This window comes from Meles meles, chromosome 5 (genome assembly GCF_922984935.1).
Source record: "Meles meles chromosome 5, mMelMel3.1 paternal haplotype, whole genome shotgun sequence".
NCBI lineage: Eukaryota > Metazoa > Chordata > Mammalia > Carnivora > Mustelidae > Meles > Meles meles.
The window spans coordinates 146,459,181-146,476,425 of NC_060070.1; the positions used below are offsets into that span (position 1 = coordinate 146,459,181).

The window sequence follows — 17,245 nt, forward strand, 5'->3', positions numbered from 1 at the left end:
ATAAGCTTAACTTCAGTTGGTTTTAGAAAGGTAAAGATGGCCGGTGGGGCCAGCGACACAGTATGGTGCGTAAAGCCTAGAACGAGTGTCCAGAAAAACAAACAAAGGAAACAAAGCACTGTACCCCAAAGCCCGCATACTTGAAAAAGAATGGAAGACTTTAAAATTTCATTTTAAAATGGGCAAAGGATGTGAACAGTTTCTAGAAAAAGATCCCAGCTCTGCTTGGTTGACCTCTGTCTAACAGCACGCAGTCAGTGTTTGCTGTATACACGTATGCGAGATGAATGAGTAATGCCTAAAATATATCTCAACCCCTCCTAAGTAAAGACGTGCTAAATAACCAGCCTGGTACACCTTTGGATCGGCATTTCTACTTCTTAGCATTTATGCTAGAGAAATAATTAGACATCTTAGCATAGATTTCACATCAAGTTTTCCATAATCCGGAAACACTCTCTCAGATATTCAACGATACCCATCCATCCACGTATATATGTACATATGTATGTATATACATACATGTATGTGTGTGTAGGTGTACATATATGTGTGTACATGCATGCTCGCTGTAAAATCATTTATAATGTGAAAGATTATAAACAACCTAAATGCCTATGAGAACAGGAATCATTAAAGTATAGTACATCCACATTGTAATGGGTAAAAGGGATGAGAATGATCTGTAGGTAAAGATGGGAAAAGAAGGATACAAGATGTATTTGTAAAGCACGTGAAGCACCTTATGTGTAAGTACCGAACGCAGATCCAGTTACACATCATGCTTGCACATGTGAGGGCTGGGCCGAAAGTTAGCATAAGCACCCTATGAGCGTAAGCTTAAGTCTCTGGGGAGCAGAACTGGGGAGTTGTGTGAATTCCCAGCATAGAGGGGATATTATACCTTCTGTTGTTAAACTTCTGTTCAGTGTTTAAAAGTATATATTTACTTTTATGTTGGTCAGAGCACTGTGAAGTCATAGAATGAGTTTTAGGTACATTTTCATTACTATTTAAAATAACTTATTTGAATGGGTAACTTGTTTGTCTAGAGAGTGGATTTTTAAAAAATTATGTTCAGTTAGCCAATGTATAGTACATCATTAGTTTCTGATGTAGTGGTCAGTGATTCATTCACTGTTGCGTATAATACCCAGTGTCCATCACCACACATGCCCTCCATAATGCCCATCAGCCGGTTACCCCATCCTCCCACTCCCCTCCCTTCTGTAACCCTGAGTTTGTTTCTCAGAGTCCAGAGTCTCTCATGGTCTGTCTCCCTCTCTGATTTCTTCCCATCCAGTTTCCCTCCCTTCCCCTGTGGTCCTCCACGTTATTCCTTATGTTCCACATATGAGTGATACCCTATGATATTTGTCTTTCTCTGCCCGACTTATTTCACTCAGCATAACCCCCTCCAGTTCCATCCAAGTCGATGCAAACGGTGGGTATTCGTTCTGATGGTTGGGTAATATTTTACTGTATGCATGAACCACATCTTCTTTATCCTCCATAGCCATATTGTGGAAGGAGCTGAGATGTGCTTCAGTAGAAAGTGGCTTTTAAGCATGACTTATGTCCTTGAGAATTCTGTATGAGTGAGTTTTTTGGTTTTGCAATGGGCTGATAACAAAAGACATGCTCAGGTTGGATGGCTGTTGTATTCTCTGGTGGTATGACCAGTAGATGCACAGTGCAGGGGTCTTACTATAATATGTTTTCTTTGTGCAGTTGTAAGAAAATCCAGTTTCATGGTAGGAGGTCTTCTTAGGATTTGGACAACTTCTACGCACTAACATCAGTTTCCAAGGGTATACTTGTGAGCAAAAGAATCAGTGTTTTCTCTTCAATGTTTCAGAAAAGCTCAAGAGGAGAACAAGAAGATAGTGCTAGCTGGATGTGTTCCTCAAGCCCAGCCCCGGCAGGACTACCTTAAAGGACTGAGCATCATAGGGGTAAGCTCGTACCCAAAGGGGACAAAAGAACATCTTGGGCTGTCGAAACACGTGCTAGGTCCACATTTGATTTGCTGTTTTCTGTGTCACTTACAAGCTATGTTGCACTTCCGACGATCTCTCCTCAACATACTGGCCCCGCTGCTGAAATTTCGTCACATCTCTGTAATTTTTTCACCTTGGCACAAAAATAGGTTCTTAATTCTCTCCTTAAGAAAAAAAAAATACCAAACGCAATAAAAAGCCATATGGAATTTAAGTCCCTTCCTGATACCCGGCCTTTGTCTGCCTGTCCAGCACCATTTCTTGCCATATGATTGTAATTTTCCCATCCTACCAAACTCCTTGTCATCTCCCCAGTGCACAGATGCCTGTTTGTGGAACGTGCCCCTTCCCTTACACTCATCCCCTGGGTCATGCTTCAGTGTTACCCGCTCCGTAAAGCCTCGCTGACCACTCCGTGCATCTTCCCGTCATCCCGTGCCTCGGTTCCCTGTGCCCACTGAGCTTACTGGTCATCTGCCCTCTCAGCAGCTTATAGCGTTATGATTTTACATTCACTTACCTAAGTTTATGATAAAGGCCGCCTTTCTACTTAAGTCACTACTTTCACAGTGAAAAAACTTTTCAGTTTTTTCTAAGCTGACCGAGTATCTCCAACCTTTCCCCTGCTGCCGGACATCTAGTAGGCACTCAGTGTTCGGTGACTGACTGAAGGAAAGAATCTTCCTGCTCTTGGCAGGAGACTTGCTGTCTGTTGTGGTCTTATTCACAAAATGCCCAAAGTCGTTGGCATTCAGTCGCTGTTGGTGGTGGCGCTTCCTCCTTCCCGCCGTTCTTCTAGGGCTGTGCTCTGTATGCTCAGGAATCCTCTTTTATTTATTTATTTATTTATTTTTAAAAGAAGCTATTAATTTGTTGACAGAGAGAGAGAGGGAACACAAGCAGGGGGAGCAGGAGAGGGAGAAGCAGCAGGCTCCTGGCTGAGCAGGGAGCCAGATGTGGGACTTGATCCCAGGACCCTGAGATCATGGCCTGAGCCAAAGGCAGATGCTTAACTGACTGAGCCACTCACACGTCCCAGGAATCCTCTTTTAAAAAAGACTTTGTTAATTAAAAAAGACAAAAAACAAATCTTAATAATAACAGAGTACACTCATAGAAAAGTAATATGAATAATTGGCATCTGGAATAAGATTTATTGGGTTTTTCCTTATTTGATATACAACAGTACTTTTGACAACTTTTGTTTTTTTAAATTTTGTTTTTTTTTGTTTTTTTTTTTTAAGTAGTGTCTGTATCCAGTGTGGGGCTCAAACTTACAACCCTGAGATCAGGAGTCGTACACTCTACCGACTGAGCCAGCCAGGTGCCCTGCCATCGACAGCTTTTAATACTGTATTCTCAGTGTAATGAACTTGTTTTCTGCTGTCAAATCCTTGCCCCAATAGCAAATTTAATAATCTTTGAACAAACATTCTCATGTTAGACAGAACCTGAATGTTTGAGAAGTTTAGTTTGTTTTCACATTTGTCTGTTTACTTTTTGATTTCTCTTGGTTTAAGGAATGACATGTATATGGACTCCTGAGTTATCTGTTCATGTGAGACTAACTTTCTCCATAAACATAGTCCTGCCATGTTAGGGAAACAGGAAACTTGTTAGAATTCTGTTTGAGGATGGAATATAGCAAAAGCATAGGATTCATCTTAAATTTCATCTCTAGGAGTTCAGTTACTGGAATAGAATAATTTCTTTAGTCTGGCAAATCCTCTTCTCTGTGTACATTATTGTAACAGTTTCCTGAGCTCCACTGTGTGCAGTGAGAGCTCGGTGTGTGTTAGGATGTAGGGGAGGTTCTAAGGGAGCGTGCCTAGTGCTGCTGATGGGGAAGACGATTTTCAGTGATGACAGGAAACTGTGGCATTGGCAAATAACATCCCCCCCTCCCCATTTAGTCTAGCACCCTTTTTGTTCTGTCACTGAATCTCACTTAATTACCACTAAAATTCTTTAGATGTATGTATTTTGCTTCTTTCTAATTAGAGAAATAAGATCACATACTTAAAAATGGAAATAGAATATTCATAGTTCCATCACTGAAACATGGTAATTATAACTTTGCTGATTCCCTGTAGCCTTTTTTTCCCCCCATTGTGGTGTTTTTTTTTGTTTTTTTTAATGTAATCTCTGCACCCAATATGGGGCTTGAATTTATAACCCCGAGACCAAGAGTCATATGCTCTTGTAGCTGAGCCAGCCAGGTGCCTCCCATAAATGGCTTTTTATTTTAATTTCAAATCAGTATGTTGTGAAAAGTTTCCAAGAGTGAAATCACACTGTTTGTAACAGTGTTTGATTGGTAATTTAATTATATATAAGCAGTTAGTATTATTATTAAAATATAGGATTATTCTTTGTAATCATCATTTTATAGAGCAGTTGTTTCTGTGGCAGCTATGTAACATTTATCATCACTGACTCTTTATATATAAAAGTTATGTCCACAGACCCTGAAATTTTAAAAAATCTGTAGTAGGAAACCAGAATCATCTATGACTGGTGTCTGAAAAGACCTGTTTCTGAAGATAATTGTTAGGATTGCTACAAAAACAGAAACCTTCTGAAATACAGTGAGTTTAACTGAAATAAAGAAATGAATTATATTGATTTAGACAAAGAAAAAAATTCCGAAGTGTGAAAAGAAATACGGTGATATTTAAATTCATTGACCTAGGAAACTAGTTTTTACGGATTGTACTGCAGTTTTTTTTAAAACTGCACTGGAGTGAAAACTGTTATTCCCTCACAGAATTCCCCTCACAGACTAAGTGTGCCACAGGGCTTTAATGGAGGTGAAGAACGAACCCATGTAACTGCATTCTGTGCTTCTGCCGTCTGCCAGGGTTTGTTCGTCACCCCACAGTACCGGGAGGCCGCGTCGATTCCTTTGACCAAGTGACTGAAATAAAAAGGTGGGGATTAGGGGCGCCTGGGTGGCTCAGTGGGTTAAAGCCTCTGCCTTCGGTTCAGGTCATGACCTCAGGGTCCTGGGATCGAGCCCCGCATCGGGCTCTCTGCTCCGCGGGGAGCCTGCTTCCTCCTCTCTCTCTGCCTGCCTCTCTGCCTAGTTGTGATCTCTGTCTGTCAAGAAAAAAAAAAAAAAGGTGGGGATTAGTGGCTGAGAAGCTACTTAGTGCACACCTGAGTTAAAAAGACATATTGTCTCCACGTTTGCAGGTACTCATGGCGTAAGTGTTTAAAAAAGAAGATTCTTAATAATTAAGAAGGATAATACTACCGTTGTAATGTGAATTTCCCTCAATATCAGCCTTTAGAAATGGGACGTTTCATTTGTTTTCATAATGAGAGAGAGCAGTGTAGTGAGGGCACACAGCGGTCAGTTGTCAGACCCCTGGGCATTTTCTTATCATCTCTCCTACTGTCTCCTGGTATTATGTAGTTGTAATTAATATTATTTGTGTGGTGGTGGATGAAAAGAAAATAACAGAATATCAAAACCTACCCGCCTCTGGGTCCAGAAGAACTGGCTTTGGTGGCGGTAACCTCTACACTTGCCCCATTCTGGGGCACAAAAATGTCCAATTCTTTTATATTGGGAGAAGAGGGAGAAAAGATTTAAAAACACCCCTGTCTTCGATAAAAAAGACCTTTTTGCAACCAAAACTTCTTTCCTAGACTGATTAAATGCAATTTATGTAATATCCAGAACACATGCATTTATAGGTAACCCCTACAGAATCAGGACCTTTTCCATTTTTTTCAGGATCTTGAAACATTTTAGCTCACAGTGAAAAATTTCATGTCTCTTGGGGCAAATAGTTACGGTTAACCATCCCCCTTGGAAAGAGCTTTGATGCACTGTCATTTTTTAAGTCATTGCTGTTATTTGTTTACTTTGGTTACTCTGTGTCTAGCTGTAGGTGGGTCCAAGATCTTGTGACTCTACTTTCGAATGTTCCTTTCCTTCTCTTCAGCTTTATTGGCAGGAAAGTTTCTTTTAGATGAGTCAACCAGAAAGCACGATGCTCTCTGTTAAAGTCTGGTAGAAGAAAAGAAGAGTAGACCTTGGGACTCAGAAAGCCTGACTTCACATCCCTGGGCTGCCACATCCTTTTCCCCTTAATAAGAACTTTCTGAAGACCTGTTAGGTGGTAGCTGCCAGGTGCCGGGAACACGCCAGTATAGCAGATCATCCAAGAGCCCTGTCCTCACCGAGCTTACGTTCCAGTTCTTAGTGACATCAGACTTAAGCCTAGAATATCCCTTGTCCTAGAGAATGTGGTGGGATGGGTCCCTAAGACCAGAGGAAGATTGGGTAGTTGGGAATCTCCTCTGAAGGTTGAGGTATATTCTGAGAGAATATACTTCCTGTCTATCAGTTAGAAGTGGTGTTGGGGATAGGTGGGTGGGACGATATTTACTTGCTTCAGTTCTTTGTAGGGTAGTGTTATTTCTCCGTTATTGTAGGAGTCATTATTAATATGCGTGACATTTAGTAGGAAGGTTGGCTTATACTCTGTTTAGGAAAACATGCTTACTAAATTGTACATTTTATGTTGATTTTCTGTGCTAATTACTAAACAAAGACAGCATTTGAACTTGATGTTTTTGATTCATTAAGCTCGTCTTTGTGATTGTGTACTCTAGAAATCCTAAATAAACGGAATTAATACACAGGTTACAGTATTTGAAAACATGCAGTTCACAGCAGAATATATAATTTAATGTCAAAAAATTTGTAAATGACCGAACTTCCTGATTTGCCAGCTGTGAGCCCTGCAGGCAGGTGCACAGCGTTCTTGGGAGAGCTGAACAACAATGATGCTTACCACAGGTGTCTGCTTATCTCAGAGACCATCAACCAGGTTGATTTACAGTGTTTTGAACTTCTTAGGCAGGCTGCCCTAATGGTGAAAAGTCAAGCAGCATGGCGGGTATTTCAAATGGGGACACTTTAATTTTGGAAATTATGTGTATAAATAAAATAGCATTTGCAAGAGGCTATATTTGAGAAGATTTCTGTCATATATTGCAAAAAGCAAATGAATTCATGAAGTGGAACAATGTTGCAGTAATCGTGGCTTTGATATTGAGGGCAAAGCTTGCCAAATGTGTTTTGTTTGTCTCTATTTCATGGCTTCCTGTATGTCATCTTGTTATATTACCTTTTTTTTTTAACCTGTAATTGTCAAAAAGGCACTCTCTTATGGCATGTAAATTTAAAAGCCCACTGATGTTTGTACCTTCTTAGATAACATTGTTATTTCTTTTGTGGTCTTTTCTAATTTAACCCGTATGTGTACACATTCTTCAGTTATTCAAGTATAAAATAGAGTAAAAAGTAGTGTATCGTAGTCGTTAAGAGCATGGATTCAGGAACTAGACTGCATAGGTTCATATCCCTGAGGCACCATGTATTAGCTGTGTGGCCTTATATGAGTCACTTAACCTCTCTCTGCCTCAGTTTCTTCCTTTTTGGACGGGCGATAATAATAGAACCTAACTCTGAGTTTTGTAAGGGTTAAATCAGTTAATCCATGTCACATGGCTAGCATGGTGCCTGGCATATAGTAAGTGCTCTCTCTGTATTAGCTTTATTATTATTATTATTATTATTATTATTATTATAATTTAAAAAATGTTTATAAACATATAATGTATAATTAGCCCCAGGGGTACAGGTCTGTGAATCACCAGGTTTACACACTTCACGGCACTCACCATGGCACATACCCTCCCCAATGTCCATAACCCAACCACCCTCCTCCCGCTCCCCCTCCGGTCACCCTCAGTTTTGTGACATTAAGAGTCTCTTATGGTTTGTCTCCCTCCCGATCCCATCTTGTTACATTTATTCTTTTCCTACTTCCCAAACCCCCCACGTTGCATCTCTACTTGCTCATATCAGGGAGATCATATGATAGTTGTCTTTCTCTGATTGACTTATTTCACTAAACCTAATACCCTCTAGTTCCATCCACGTCATTGCAAATGGCAAGATTTCATTTCTTTTGATGGCTGCATAGTATTCCATTGTGTATATATACCACATCTTCTTTATCCATTCATCTGTTGGTGGACTTCTAGGTTCTTTCCATAGTTTGGCTATTGTAGACATTGCTGCTATAAACATTCGGGTGCACATGCCCCTTTGGATCACTACGTTTGTATCTTTAGGGTGAACACCCAGTAGTGCGATTGCTGGGTCGTAGGGTAGCTCTATTTTCAACTCTTTGAGGAACCTCCATGCTGTTTTCCAGAGTGGTTGCACCAGTGTGCTTTCCCACCAACAGTATAGGAGGGTTCCCCTTTCTCCACATCCTCGTCAGCATCTGTCATTTCCAGACTTGTTAATTTTTAGTGTTATTATTATTATTATTATTTTAATTCTTATTTCATTCACTTGCTAATGGAATGAGCATTGAGCACACCTCTGCGCCTGGGACAAGAAGTGTTTGCTAGAGACACAGAACTGAATAAAATGTCCTTTCCCTAAGAACCGTGAAATCTGAAGAGAGGCACAAATAGTCATGGATAAATGTGCAGAGGGACAAAGTCCTGTGGGCACACCGAGGGTGACACCGTCCTGGACATGCGCTTGAAAGCCTGAGTAGTGCTTTGATGGAGAGAGGAGGAAAGGCTTTCAGCAGAGGCTACAGCGTATCTAAAGAAAGGTACCTGTGGGCCAGGGCACCTGGAAGGGGGAGGAATGGCGAGGAGTGTGTCCTGACCTGAGTGTAATCTGGAGGGGGTGGATTTACGAGGTGTAGTTTGGAACAGTGCAGGTGAGGGGTAAGAATAGGCTAGTGTGAGGGGAGAAGGAGTTTGTAGCACATGGAATGCTTACGTCGGACCCAGCAGGACAGGGTGAAAGACAGGGGGCGTCGCGTAGCCTGGGAAACTGACCATTAGAAGCAGTGTGAGCCATGCACTGTACTCATTATTTGTTAAATATTTTCTTGTATGTTAGTTGTACTGATCTTTTTTCTTACTTTAATGCAGATTTATTGAGGCATAATTAATGAAGAAATTTATCCTTGATGAATTTTGACAAATGTACACTATTGTATAAGCACGGTAACAGTTAAGAGAGACCGTTTCCATTACACCAGAAAGTTCCTTGTGTCCTGTTGTAGTTGAACCCTCCCTTCCCCGCCCCTGCCCCCGCCCCCGCCCCCCGCCAGACACAAATGCCCACAGTCCTTGGCAACTGCGGTTCTGATTTCAGTCCTTACAGTTTTGCCATTTTCAGAATGTTATAGAAATGTTACTTTTTTTTTTTTTATTTAACTTAATACATTCAGTTTCCATCCATGTTGTTGTGATTATTAATAGTTCATTACTGCTTATTGCCTAGAATTATTTCATTTTAGGGATGCGCCACAGTTTATCTGTTCACCAGGTGATAGAAATTTGTGTTGCTTACGATCTTGGGCCCTTAAGGCTCAAGCTCCTGTAAGCATTCACATGTGGATCTTTGTGTGGATTTGTGTCTGTGTTCTCTTGGGTCAGTACCCAGGAGTGGTATTGCCTCTAGTCACGTGGTAAGCATCTGCTCAGCCTTTTAAGAAACTGCCAGAGTGTTTTCCAGAACAGCTACACCATCTTGTTTTGCATCAGCTGTTCCAGTTGCTTCGCGTCTGCACTGAAAGTTCTTAACGGCCAGTATTGTCATCTCAGCCCTTGTCCTAGCTGGGTAAGCGACAGCTCTCCGTAGCTTTTAATTCGCTTTTCTCTCTTGACTGATGATGTTCGGTGTATTTTCGTGCGAATATTTGCCATCGGTAGATCTTTGGTAAAGTGTTCAAATTTTTTACCACCTTCCCCTCTCTTTTGGTGATGTTGAATTAGGAAACTTTCTTAGGAGACAGTACACACACATACACACACACACACACACACACACACACACACACCTGTTTCTTACGACATGGAAGAAAAGAAGTTGATAAAGTGGACTTCATCTAAGTTAAGTATTTTTGCTTCTCAAAAGATACTCTTAAGGAAATGAAAAAGGCAGGCCACAGACTAGGAGGAAAAGAGTTGCAAAACACATTATCTCCCGAACAGTTTATATCCAGAATATGTAAAGGACTCCTGCAACTGAACAGTAGGAAATCAACCTATTTTAACATGGGGGAAAGATTCGTCTTTTTATCACTTTTCATTGCTTTTTAAAATTTTGTGATATTAGAAACTTGGAACTTTGGGGCAGGGGAGTGACGAGTCGGCAATGAAATTCTTCTGTAATTTCCAGACTTAAAACTTATATTCCCAGGAACCCAGAGCAGGTCTGATAAAGTATGCATTTCTCTCTCTCTGTTTTAAACCTTTTTTTTTTTAAAGTATGAAAAGGATTAATTCAACTTTTCAGTTTATTTACATTTTACTCTGATGGACACTCCTTTAAAGCCAAGGACTTTGTTGTTTATTATTTTACATGTTTGGATATTTTACATGACTTTCAGTGCTCAGTATGGTGTCTGGCTCAATAAATATTTGTTGAGTGAAATGTTAAATATAAGGTATGCATCTAACTTACTTTTTTCCATGTTGTTCTGTTTTTCCCAGAGCGTTTGTTTTTAAATTTCTCTTTTCCTGTTTCATGGTGCTGATGCCCTCATATGTTGGTTTCTTAATTAATGCATCAGTTTCATATGCCACATATGTAATGAATTGCCACAAATATAGTTGCTTATACCCAATACACAAGAAATATACAGCACGTATTTGTTATTTTACAGTTCTGGAGACCAGAAGTGGGACCCGGGCTTTATTGGACTAAGATCAAGGTGTTGACAGGGCTGCGTTCTTTCTGCAGGCTCTGGGAGAGAGGCTTTCTCGTTGCCTTTTGCACCTTTTTGAGGCCACATGCATTCCGTGACTTGGGGCCTGTTATTCCATGTTTAAAGCCAGCGGTGCTCTCTCTCGGACCTTTTCATCAGTGTGTCTCTCTCTGTCCTACGCAGGGGACACTTACCTTTAAGGACTCATGTGAGTGGGTTGGGCCCATCTAGAGAATCCAGGTGAGTCTCCTCACATCAGGGAGGTTCGTTTGCTAGGGAAGGGGACAGTCACAGGTTCTGGGGCTTAGGACTTGAACATCTTGCCTGAGACAGCATTATTTATTACTTGATGTTCTACATCTCTCATGTACATTTGTGTTTTGGTTCTGTTATCTCTTTTTAACTTCAGTGTCACTTTAAAAGTCATTTTTTTTACTTTGTAATATTGTCCTCTTACTTAATACGATTATCATATTCTAATGTCCCCAAAACGTGTCTCTGTGCAGTTGTGCTTAGCAAATGTTGAGTTTTGGTACAGTTGCTGAAAGAGTTGGTTTTTTCCCACTACAGAAAGTTTCACAGGTATTTTAACTGGATTTAAGAGGAGGAAGTTTCCAGTGTAGATACTCGTTTTGCTTGGTATCCCTCTAGCCTGGCCTTACCTGTCAATCAGTAAATCTCATCTCTCACTGAAAGTTAGTCACTCACTGGTACCATTCAGGTAGCAAATAAGCTTTTAGTGATGTGTGGAATGTGCGCCATGTAATTTTTGGAGAAAGAGCTGTTCCTACCATTGGGGAAGAATTTTTCTCAGTGAAGAGATGAAAGGAGATAAAACTATACTGGGAAATGAGGTTTTGTTCAAGAAGTTAAACCATGTGTAGCATCCAGTATTCTTTTATGTACCTCATGAGCAAACTTGTTCACGGAATAGTGAATTCAGTGGTTTTTTCTGTAGTAAGGTCAGCTTAGTGACTGCTATGGGCTTCCTCAAATTTTAGAGATTGGGACATTGAGCTGTCTTACAACACCATGAATAGAAGTAGGGACTTTCCTTCACAGCTTGGAGAAAAAATTTTAGAGAGAAAAATGTCTTACTTTTTTTGCAGAGAAGTCGATATTGAACTTTAACTTATCAGGTGCTGATTATTGAATTACACTCCCATTATGGTTCAAGTGAAAAGTTTAGACCTACATTTGATGGAAAGACTTTATATAGCATAGTTTTTAACAGAGATAGATAGAAAGGTTTTTTTTTTTTTTTTTTAAAGGTTGATGGAGTTTTAGGCAGTTTTGAGGTTTTGGTCTGATATTTCTTAATTAGAATGGGAAAGACAGGTTGCCCTATTTACATACAATCGGAATTAGGAGAGCCCATGAGAGAATTCCTTTGGATCTATATTAATGTGCACCTATAATGTATTAACCTCTCTTGTAAAAGGATTTGAGGTGTCTTGGGATGAAGTCTAGAAATAGTAAAACCCCAGCCAGATGTGTGCAAGTAGAAAAAGACTCAGACCAAATAGTAGAGAAATGCAGGTGAACAGTAGCCTTTGTACATTTTCAATAGCATTACCCTGAGCCGTGCTGTTACAATAGTCCTGTTAACCCCGCACTGACTCCCTTGTATGGGTGGAATAACATCTGAACCACACAGCAAGAGGTACAGTGGCTCACCTAATCTCCCTCCTCTGATCATCTGACCTCCTCTCCAGTGGCTCTGCCCCTCATTTCACCATCCCTTCTGTCTCAGACCCTGGAGCTTCATGCTGATGCTTGTCTTAGGGTTCAGGTCCCAGGATTGACGCTGCCTGTTCAGGGGTTCACGCGGGCCACTGTAGCGAAATTGCCCTCCCCACCTCCGGTCACTTGCAGACTTGATTTTCTTCACGGCATCCGTCATAACCAGAAATGAACATTTCAGTTGTTTGCATGGTTTGTCTCCTTCCCCATTAGAACGGAAGGCCCCTGAAGCAGGGCCTTTGTATTTTCCACCATTATGTCCCCAGAACAGTGCTTTGTGCTTTGTTGGTGCTTAACAGACGTTTGTCAAGGGGATGCGTGCATGCCAGTTGTGGTCTGTGGGAGAAGGTCTGGGGGAGTAGCTGTTACCGGGGTCTCTTGAAAGTCCCAGTTTGGTTGGACTGCATTCTGTGATCATGTAGGAATGACTTCCACGTGTGTAGAAAAGGAAAATTCATGAAGTGTGCCACTCATGTGCCATTCCTCGGTAAGATCACTAAAAATCCTTGGTGAGCCCTTAGCTGGATGTCCTTGTGCCTTGGTTCCCTTAGCCTCGGAAGTAACGGGGCTATCGAACGCCTGGGAATGTCGTGAGGATTAAATGTGACAATGCAGGTGCCATGTGAGCACGGAGCCTGGGATGGAGTAATTGCTCAGGGAATGTTAGCTTTCCCTGCGTCATCACTGGTCATGAACGTATCCAGCTGCCGATCGCTCAGAAAAAAGAGGTACTTCCAAATGCATCCTCACGCAGACTTCCTTTTTAGCCCTGTTGGCCAGATTGTGTCTGAGATGCGCGTAGGTTTCCTGGAGCTGTCGTCACCGATTGCCACGAGCTGGGGGACTGTCTTAGCCATACCCTAAACCTGCCCATGTTGGTGTGGTTGCCGGGAGCTGCATGGAACTGTATAAATTAATCAAAATTAGAGGTTAGCTTCTCCATCTCGGTAGCCACATTTCCAGTATGTAGTAGCTGCATGGGGCCCGTGGCGGCCGTGCTGGCCGGCTCGGCCTGTGCGCATCTCCATCACTGCGGGAGGGCCTGGGGTAGCACTGCTCCAGTCACTTACGACAATTGAGAACAGCACTTTTACTCGCTTTAGGTGACTGGGTATAGGTTTGTTTCTTCAGTATGTGTTGAGTTATAAATTGGGAGTAGTTCGTAATAGCCGAATAAAATATCTTTATGGATTTCTTTTAAAAGTTCTGCAGCAGAGTGACTCATTAATGTTATTTATGAATTGTTTGTTCACTGACTCCTTTCTTCCTTGTCGAGAGCATATGGAGTCGGTACATACATACTGAAGCCTTTTTTTTTTTTTCTGTATATTTATAACCAAGTGCCTGAAGGACACAAGATACTGTTTTATTTATTTTATTTGAATTATATGCCAGAAACCAAGCTCTTGTGTATTCAGGGCTACAATTTATAGTATTAATTAAGAACAGCTTTCCTTTTCTCTCCAGAATGAATTCAATATATTCTTCATTACTGTGTGTGAATCTTGAGTTTATTCTCTCGTGATTGTTTTTTCTTCTCTCCCTGCCTCCCACTTGGGCTTTTTCTGCCTTCTAACTCCCCTCTTCCTCTAACTCCCCCTTTCCTGACTCTTCTCTGCCATCCTTCTCTACTTCCCTTTCTTTCTTTCTTTTCTTTTTTTTAAAGATTTTATTTATTTATTTGTTAGAGAGAGAGATCACAAGTAGGCAGAGAGAGGCAGGCAGAGGCAGAGGGAGAAGCAGGCTCCCTGCGGAGCAAGGAGCCTGATACTGGGCTCCATCCCAGGACGCCGGGATCATGGCCTGAGCCGAAGGCAGCCGCCCAACCAACTGAGCCACCCAGGCGTCCCTCCCCTTTCTTTCTTTTTCTCTGACTACTTCCTCCAATATCCTCCTCACTAGAAATGGCCACAGCACAGTATTTTCTTTAGGTCATTCACTGAACCATCCCTTTGTGTGTTTGTAATCAAATGCTGTTTTTTTTTCTTTGTCTTAATATTTGGTAGATACTTCTTAAAGTCCTAGAGGTCCTCTACACCACCACCCAGCGATTAACTTATGTCTGGGGAACATCAGTTTTTCTATCATAAAGCAAATGTAATCAGGACTTTAAAAATCAGGATATATTTTTTCTGTATGACCATCAGTGTAAAAGAAAATCTCTTTATTTCTTCAACACATACATATATATACACACATATTTTTAAACTTTTATTTTGACATAATTTCACATTCACAGGGCAGTTGCAAACAAAAGGAATTACCATTTACCCTTTACCCCGATTCCTCAAATATTTGTTTTACCAAATTTGCTTATAATTCTTATATATGTACACACACATACACACACACACACACACACACACACTTTTTTTTCTGATCCTATGTAAGACGAAAACATATGCCCCTTTACTTCTGAATACATATATGTTTCAAAAACAAGGATTTTTTGTATGCTACTGTACTATAACTTTTTATAGCAAAGATACACTTCTATAAGTTAGCATGCAGACCTTTTTCAGCACTTGCCAGCTGTTTTCTAATAATGTACTTTAGAGGGGAAGAAAGAATCCAGATGCAAAGTTGCATTCAGTTCTCAGGTTTCTTTAGACTCCTTTAATTTGGAATATTTCCTTGGTTTTTCCTTGAGTTTCATTAGCTCAGCATTAGAACATTTAAGTACCTCCAACCTGTATAATTATTATTATTTTTAAAGGATTTACTTATTTTAGAGAGCTAGAGTGCAGAGGGGCGGGGAGAGAGGAAGAAGGGGAAGGAGTCTAAGCAGACTCTGAGCTGAGTGCTGAGCCTGATACGGAGCTCGATCTCATGACCTTGCGTTCAGGACCTGAGCTGAAACCAGGAGACAGAGGCTTAACTGACTGCGCCACCTAGGTGGCCCATATTATTTTAGAAATAACCGCTTTTTTGAGCTATAATTCACATACTATACAGTGATCTCACATAATGTGTGTAATTTAATGGTTTTTAATATATTCAGAATTATGCCGCAATCACCACAATCAATTGTAGAATTTTTCATCCCTCCAAAAAGAAACTCAGCACTATCTGGCAGTTTCTTTCATTTCTTTTACTGCCCCGCCCCCAGGCAGTCACTAATCTACTTTGTCATTGAAGATTGACCTGTTCTGGCCATTTCATATACCTGGAATCATACAATATTTGATTTCTTTTTTGGTCTGGTTTCAGTTAGCATACTGTTTCAGCATATCCGTGAGGGATGTATTCCAAGATCCAGGGTGCACGCTAGAAACCATGGATTGTACCAAACCCTATATATATATTGTGTTTTTTCCCCACACGTACACACCTGTGCTAAAGTTTAATTTAGAAATAGGTGAAGCAAGAGATTAATAGCAATTACTACTAATAAAATAGAACAATTCTAATCACGTGCTGTAATATAATGGAAGGTAATTATTACGTAACGTAACGTGATATGGTCTTTCTCTCAAAATATCCTCACGTACTCTAGGCATCCTACTGTACTCATCCTTCTCGTTGTGATTATGTGAGATGATAAAATGCCTATGTGATGGGATGAAATGAGGCGAGTGATGTAGGCACCATGAACTAGCCTGTGGACCTTCTGAGGATATGTCAGAGGGAGGACCATCTGGTTCCAGATTGCGGATAAGGGGGGACTGCTGTAGATCCTGTTCCCCCTGGTGGTGTCATGATATTTCCTTGTATGGCTATACCACCTTTTGATTCTTTATCAGTTGATGAGAATTGAGTAGGTTCCACCTTCTGCTTATTTTGAATAATGCTACGGTGAACATTTGTCTGTAAGGTTTTGTGTAGATGTCTGTTTTTCTTTCTCTTGGGTGTATCCTTACAACGGGAATTGCTGGATCGTTCTGTGACTCTGTGAACTATTTGAGGCTCCTCCAGACTATTTTCCAAAGCAACTGCACCATTTTGCTACATTCCCACTAGCCGTGTAGGACGATTCCAGTTTCTCTGCATCTTTGCCTATACTCGTCATCTCACCTTTTGATTATAACCATCCTAGTGGGTATGAAGTAGTATCTCATTATGGTAAAATATATATAACAGAAAGTTACTACTTTGATTAATTTTAGGTGTGTTTCAGTGCTTTCACACGGTTGTGCAACCATCACCAGCATTCACCTCCAGGCTCTTTTCATTTTAACAAACTGAAAATCTAGACCCAATACACAGTAGCTCCCTATTCTTCCATTGTGATTTTGATTTGCATTCCCTGGTTGACTAATGATATTGAACATTTTTTCCCATATGCTTATTGGTATCTTCCTTGGTGAAGTGTCGATAGACTTTGCCCATTTTCATTTTTTAAGGATCTCATTTATTTATTTTAGAGACAGAAGGAGAGAATGAGTGTATGTGTGTGTGTGGTGTGTGTGTGAGACTGTGAGCAGGAGGAGGGGCAGAGGGAGAGGGAAAGAGAAAAAGTCTCAAACAGACTCCATACTGAGCCCAGATCCCGATGTGGGACTCTATCCCACAATCCTGAGATCACCAGCTGAGCCAAAAACAAGAGTTGAATGTTTAACTAACTGAACCACCCAGGTTCCCCTGCCCATTTTAACTTTAATTTTTATTATATCATTTTTTTTAAGTAGGCTCCTTGCTCACTGTGGAGCCCAGTGCAGGGCTGGAACTCACAACCTTGAGATTAAGACCTGAGCTGAAATCAAGAGTCAGATGCTTAACCAACTAAGCCACTCATTT

General features: G+C 40.8%; 1 protein-coding gene across 2 annotated transcripts in view; it reads left to right on the forward strand.

Annotated features, from left to right (window-relative positions):
• CDKAL1 (CDK5 regulatory subunit associated protein 1 like 1) overlaps positions 1 to 17,245 on the forward strand; it is a 628,557-nt gene that overhangs the window by 167,988 nt on the left and 443,324 nt on the right. For both annotated transcript variants that reach the window (XM_046006189.1, XM_046006190.1), the window contains exon 6: positions 1,859 to 1,955. In XM_046006189.1, coding sequence (XP_045862145.1) covers positions 1,859 to 1,955 — 97 coding nt within the window. The remainder of the gene's footprint in view (positions 1 to 1,858; positions 1,956 to 17,245) is intronic.